Here is a 7116-nt window from a genome sequence, read left to right as displayed (position 1 = left end):
GATTTAAGCCAACAAATTGATAGAAAGGACTTTATGTGAACTTATTTGATTAAAAATTTTAATTTACTCCATTGAAATATTGGTCTGACTGACTGAATATTTCACTTTTTAAATAAACCAAGAGATTAGCATGGAGTATGTAAAAGTAAATATTTTCCAGCATTACAGTATTAATACTCGATGCATCTTCAAGCACACACGTTTCCAAGAAATTATATTTAATGTTTAGCCTGACTTAAAAAGGCTGAGACTCAAATCTAAGATCGATATGAGTTTGCTCCCCCACAAATTTGTTTTATAGACAATATCAACCGTGAACCTGTTTTAAATATTAATTTTTACAAAGTTCCAGGAGCAAAGTTTGCAACGGTGTCCTTGGGGAAAAAAAGAAAGGGTTAAGCAACTCCCTGTAGGAAATACTTGTGATAAACTTTGGCATTTCTGAAACTCAGCACCGATTGGTCAGACAGGCCTGTGATGCAGGGGATCAGCCCATCTACTCAGGCTGAGAGGAAAAGTTTTGGGGATTTCATTTTTCCTATGTTCCAAAACACATTCACACCGCGCATGAGACATTGGCTGCTAAGTCTGCTCTGTATGGGGCTTCTGCACCAGGCTGCGAAGGCCATCCTGATGGATAAACTGGCAGATATCAAGCTTTGCAGCGATACAGGGTGCTCACGTAAGTCCAAGTATTAAAGAGTGGCGTATGTGCGTTGCAGTGATTAATGCATTTAGAATTATGTGCTAAAAGAAGCAAATTTCAAGACATCATCTATGTTTTTTCTTAGATGCTCTGTCTATGGCTACAGCCTTGGATGACTTCGTAGCGCCAGACTGCAGATTTATCAACATCAAAAGAGGCCAGACGGTTTATGTGTATTCTAAGCTCTTACCAGTGGAGGGCGCTGGAGTATTCTGGTCTGGGAGTGTATGTGCACGATTTTATTTGTACGTCCTTGACTCTCAAGGCCCGATCTGTACCCGGAACACTATCAGTTCCATATCACTTCTGCACATGCGCCGACCGATTTGCATGATCCCGGAACACAATCGGCTCCAGACCACTTCGGCGCATGCGTCAACTATTTTTGATTCCATTTCTATTTTTTTTAATATTTGTATTACACTGGCGTCAACGTAAGGCTTTATGATAGACGCTATATGATATTTTAATGCACTTTCACTTAAGGTGTTTTCAACAATTTCGTTATTCACTATCACAAAAACAAAATATTTACAATTTAACAATAAAAGGGAAAGAAAAATCCATGTATCTCCGTCTCGCTTGTATAGATGTACTGATAAACGCAATATTAACATGCCATTTTATATTAGGCACGGAAAAAACAAAGCGGTGCACGCCATGGGGCTTTCAGAGGAGGCGCCCTGTATTTATATTTAAATATTAAACACTGCAACAAGAAAGCCATTTTTTTCTTGATTGATGAAAATATTTTGATTTTTGTTCTGCTCTTTGTAGCACCTAACATGGATACACCGGCCAGCAAAATTAATAAATTAATTACACTTACAATGGGCCATTAATTCCAAGTGCACGTACATAGACGCACTTTTTACCTTGTTGCATTCAGTATTTCTACTGTGGATGCTGACCGGCTGAAGCAAATTAATATATTAATACTGCACATGTATGTAAATAATACATTTTATTAAAACTAGTTGTACCAGCAGGTTGCTTTGATTATTGTATGTTGCATTGGATCAAAACTCTTTATTTGATCATTATCAGATCTATCTTTCAGACTCATAATTAAGACTTTAAATCAAAGATCTGGTTTAATACAATGCACATGTCACAGAGTCTTTGTTTTACAGGTTTACAGTGAGCGCTACGTGGACCAGATGGGCATCATTGGATATTTCCCTGCAAATGTGGTGAATGAGACGCACATTTTTGTTCCTGACACTATTAAAAGTCCCACGACTGTGAGTGCATTTGCTTCTGTTACTCCTAAAATCTGATATACATAACTTTTCTGCAGTAAGACCTGGATGTCAGCTTTAATGTGATTTTGCCTTTTTCCTAGGAGATGGACTTCTATTGTGATTGAGCCATCATCAAATGCCTGTTTTTCAGGTTTTAGTATTATTGACTCATTATAAACAAAAAGGAAGAGTCAGAGCTGGTAATCCCCCTTATATTCTATTTCACATGGTATGGAACTCCTATGTTGACAGTGTCCTGTCAACTCTTTCTTTCTTACTTTTTTTGAGCAAAGAAGAATCTTTGCTCAAAAAACCTTTACCTCAATCTCACCAGTCGATTTTTTTTTGAAAGATGGAAAGCTGTTTTCTGTGTTTTAGAACCTGAATCTGTGTGCAATTTAGAAATCTTTGAAAAATCCATTCATTCTAAAACAAATCATGAAGTTGTAACGCTGTAAAAGATTTCCACCACAGTATTAAGGCCACAGAGGCTTTTGTTTGATTGCACAGAGCAGTTATGATTCTGAAGCAGGGACAATTGGAGCTTTTCTGCTTCTTGTCAGACAAAATCCAGGCTATTGTTAAAGATAAAAGGTGTGTGAGCATTTACAATCTTTCAATGGATTGCTGTTTTAATTTGTGAGACATAAAGATATCCAACATTTGTCTACATTCTGTCCATCCTTTCCACATGTGTGTTAATCAGCCTGTTAGTAAACCCATCCTCCCCCGTTCCTGCTCGACGACAAGTCCTTCAGAGGCATGATTTGAATCTCTTTTTGAAAAATCAGCATCCTTGCCTCCTGCATAGCAACAGTAACCCAGATATTGTGCAGAATAAAACATTTTACCCAAATGGTCTAAAGAATGGAGTCGATCAGGTTCTGGAAGATCTCTCTCCACACTATAATCTAAAATCATCTCACAAAGACGTCTGCGTGACTGCTGCATTCATTGATCAGTGAGGTCACCACAAAGGGCTCATTTTCCATGACTCTTCCTGTTTGACCTGAGGCCCACTGGTTTACGAGTTTAGGGAATAAGGTTGTCGCACATTACTATCAATCACCCGTCGGCCTCCCGGCCTGGATCAATAAAAACCTGTTTTCAATGGGGACAGGTGCTAAGATTGTCACTCAGCAGAAACATACTTGGGGCATGTATGCAGGTCTAGGTATCATTTGTGTTCTCTAAAATGGCCACGGTAGCAAATGACATTTGTAACTGTTCCTACCACCACAGAGGTATCTGCACTGTCAGCTGTTGAGTGCACGCACATGACAAGTTACTACCGCCTTGAGTCAGTCTTCCATAGTTTTAGGATGTTACCATGGTGACAGGGATAGGGTGACAGATGAGACTGATGCATGCGCGCATGTGCGTTTCCTGTGCGTGAGCCTAAAAGAGCAGCAGCCAAATGCAGGCTACGCTGAGGTTGGTTTTTTTTATTTCAATTTTTTCTTTGAAGTGGATTTTAGGACAAGAGCAGATGGAAAAACAATGTTTGCTGTCCTTCAGAGAGACTGAAGGTTCTGTTCTTTTTGTGGCCATCACTGAGGGCAGGGCGTGGCTGGAAGAAATTAGTAGCTAGTGTCCTCGGGGGGCCGAATAAGGTTTGTCAGTTCAGATCTCCCTCAAGAAAATGTCAGCTCACCCCTTGTTTGAACTAAATCCGTCAATTGGTCAGTAAGAATGAATCCCTACGATCACCTGAGGAGCTATACTGTCCATCTACATTTGGAAAGCCATTGACTCATGTCGGTCTTTCTGTGACTGTTTGGCTCTCTTCTTTGGGTGTGCTTTAGCTGATGTGGGCTTCTTTATCACACATGGACACAGTACCTAATACACTATCACCTCCAATTGTGTCACACTAGAAAGAACATTGGCAAAAAAAACCCTATCAGTTACTTCCTCCATCCAAGGGCATAATCTTCATTCAACTCGTTGGGTTCATATTTTTCTAGTCATGTGTGATATTACTACTAAAATCTCTTTACATGGGCTTACAGTAGAAGTTCTTGAATCAAATCCTACACTGTCATTTGATGCGATCTATAGTTTGTACTATAGCTCCACCTTTGCTCGTTGGTCTACCCCTTACCTGAAGCAAAAGTGGCTCCTCTTTGTCACTGTCTAATTTATTGCTCTGCCACACCGTTTGGCTGCAGCACTGAGCTCCTATATTGGTGAAATTGAGCCTGACAGACTTGAATAAGCTGTGGATTCTGGAGAACAAAAGAACATGAGTGAGCACGATTTAAGGATTAAGCCAGAGATTGGACATAAACCAAACAAGCATTTGTGATTTTGCCCAACATAAACACATATAGGAACCCTCCATACAGTTCTCTTTCCCCTTTAGCCAACACTCCCAACAAGGAAGCCATAAGAATATAGATACATTTTAGATCAAAAAACTATTTACCAGGAAATGCAGAATGATACTAAACCACCCTCAACAAATAAAGAAATACATTTGGAATCCTAAATTATGTCAATATCACAATAGATGAGTGCATTGTGCCATTTTCTGTACAACATAAACCACTCCTGTTGAACGGTATATTACCATAAATCAGGGCTTGGTTTATTCTTTTGTTTCCCTCCATTGAGAGGATAAATGCTGCTGAAAATCTTCAATCAGAAGTCTTTGGCCCAAGCCTCTTGACTATTAATAGACTGTTTTTGTCATGACAACCAATCACAAAACAAAAGCATTCAGGCTAAGTAAGGCAATTAGGTGGTGAACAAGTGTGTGCTGCAAGAACCCTCAGTGTGTTTCTGCTAATTTGTTCTTGTTTGAACCTCAGTGTTAGGGTTTGGGTTTTTACAGGACCCAAAAGCAGGCAAAACGCAGTGATAAAAGTCCAAAAACTAGTCTATATTTAACAAAATAAATCAAACTAGCAGCCCTCCTGGACCGCAGGGAAGCACTCATCCAACCTTCCAGGAGGCACAGAGCCAACACAGGAGTTGTGTTCTGCACATTTTCTAGTCCAGCAGGACAGCATGGAGAGCTCAAACAAGGAGGGAAGACACCAAAACTCTCCAACGCTGGCAGCCAGGTGCGCCATCCTTAAATAGGTGGCCTGATGGAGATTGCCGACAGGTGCGCCTGCCTGCCTCCAGCTGTTGCAAATATTGGTTCCTCCATGCCCCCTGCAGGAAAAACCAGACACACAACCCAGAACCCCTGACCCCAAAACTCAGACTGGAATTTAAAGAAAAGTTTACTTCCACTATGCTGACGATAAGCAATTTATTTGGACAGATTTTGCATTCAGAAATAAGGTAATGCTGCTCCATTGCTCTGAAATTGCTCTGGCGATGAATATGGCCCAGCATTACATCCTGCTATTGAAAACAACTACAGGAAGCATTGTTTCTGAAACATCCATTACTAATCACTCACTACACAGTCTGTTTGCCCTCCTCCCCTCAGGAAGGTGTTACAGGAACCTCCTCCAAACCAGAGTCCAGGTTCAAGAACAGCTTTTTACCCCTCAGCTGTCTGTCTGCTGAACTCTGCCATCCAACACTCCTCCCTGTATTACACATATATACCCACACAACATAGACTATATATAAAAGATGGGTGTAGTCTTCAGGTCTTAAAAGTGAAGCCAATGCTGGTCACCACTAAGATCGACTGGAGGCTTACTCCAATCCACTGCCATTCCTTTTTAAATCATGAAATACTCTTCAACAACTAATAAGTGAAATTGTTTTCATAATTAGAGACGAAACCTTTCAAAATGAGGGCATGTCTATTGGACTGACATGCCTGATGTGCAATACTACTAATCTATGGTTGAGCTGCATAGACTGATGTCACAATTTACATCCGCCCCTTACTCCTCCAGCCCTGCCTTCTTATCCAAATATGGTTACTTCTGGTCCAATAACTCAAAATGGCAACGTCCTGTTAGCCAAACTCCATGCTTCTAAAACCGCCCTTCACAAACCAGTGGATGGCGTCATGGAGGGTTTCACTTGATACACACACTGACTGTTTAACCCTCATCCTCCATCCCCTCACTCACACACTCACCAATGCTTCCCTGTACTGATCTACCTCAGTGCTTTCCTTGTACTTAGGTACTTAAGTTAGTGAAATTTACCTTGTACAGGAAAAAGAGCTGCAGCCACGCTAGTTAATCACAACCCTAATAGAGAAACCAACAAATCTGTTAGGCGTTACATATTGAAGGCACATAAAATACTTTTGTTTTTAAATCGGGATGGGGATTAGAGACTCATTAAAGATTTTTTAAAATACCACCGTACAAATAAAAGTTCAGAACAAATATCTTGACGGCAGGACTCAAGATACAACAGCATCAGACTGCATGCCGTCATAAAATGGCATCCATCTTAGAAGAAATTCCCTCCCTGTTAGCCTGGACTGGAAGGAAGGCTGCCCTGGAGTACATGTTGTTGCTTTAAAGAGGCTGTGGACAGTTTATAGATGGGTCAGGTTTGTTAAGCCTAATGGTCCTTGTATTGATTTACCGGGGTATCCTCGACAATTGCAGGGGTAGATTGAACAATGCTATTCCCATTGAGGGTCTGTGAATGCTTTTCGGTGTGTTTTATTGACCCTCCTAAAGCAGCCAGTGCAGGGTTTGTTTACACACTTTGCTTATTTTTTTTTTTTTACAATGCCATAATGAATCTAGTGAAGAAGGGTTTGAAAAAAAGGTCTGCCCATCACTCCCCACCTGACTGAAAAGAACAGCTTTTAATAATGTCTGCCACAGCACGGCTATACAAGGGGTGCAAGACTGAATAGAACTAACAAAATTATCTGCAAATTAATTACGTTTCCTTATATAAATGGTACAGCACTTGATAAATTAATCAGCACAAGGCAGGGCTGCTAATAAATTGTGCACTGGCTTCATAGTCAGACTGTCCGACTTATCACTTAGGTGCTGTAAAGGCATAGTGGTGATTGGAAAAAGACTGTGGCCATCAATAATCCCAGGCTGGATAAACTGATACAGGTTTGAGCATATGTGTTAAGAACCTGACATCCCAATCTCCATGTTTCCATGCAGGTGCCTGTCACAGCTGCGTACACACTCTCAACACGCAAAAGCTCTAATCAGAGAGTGCTGTGTGGAAAAAACATGCTCACCCACATGCGTAATGCACATGCAC

At 40.7% G+C, this 7116-nt stretch overlaps 1 protein-coding gene across 1 annotated transcript; it reads left to right on the top strand.

The window, feature by feature from the left end:
- The first annotated feature begins 476 nt into the window (after positions 1–476).
- LOC105416358 (otoraplin) lies at positions 477–2622 on the top strand. Its single transcript, XM_011603263.2, has 4 exons — positions 477–682; positions 792–931; positions 1840–1950; positions 2052–2622. The coding sequence occupies exons 1-4, from the start codon at positions 478–480 to the stop codon at positions 2073–2075; spliced, it is 480 nt and encodes a 159-aa protein (XP_011601565.2). The 5' UTR covers position 477; the 3' UTR covers positions 2076–2622.
- The last annotated feature ends 4494 nt before the right edge of the window (positions 2623–7116 follow it).

The sequence above is a fragment of the Takifugu rubripes genome, chromosome 4 (assembly GCF_901000725.2).
Source record: "Takifugu rubripes chromosome 4, fTakRub1.2, whole genome shotgun sequence".
In the NCBI taxonomy this organism is placed as follows: Eukaryota; Metazoa; Chordata; class Actinopteri; order Tetraodontiformes; family Tetraodontidae; genus Takifugu; species Takifugu rubripes.
Note: the sequence above shows the minus strand (reverse complement) of the source record. Positions and strands in the feature narration are given on the sequence as shown.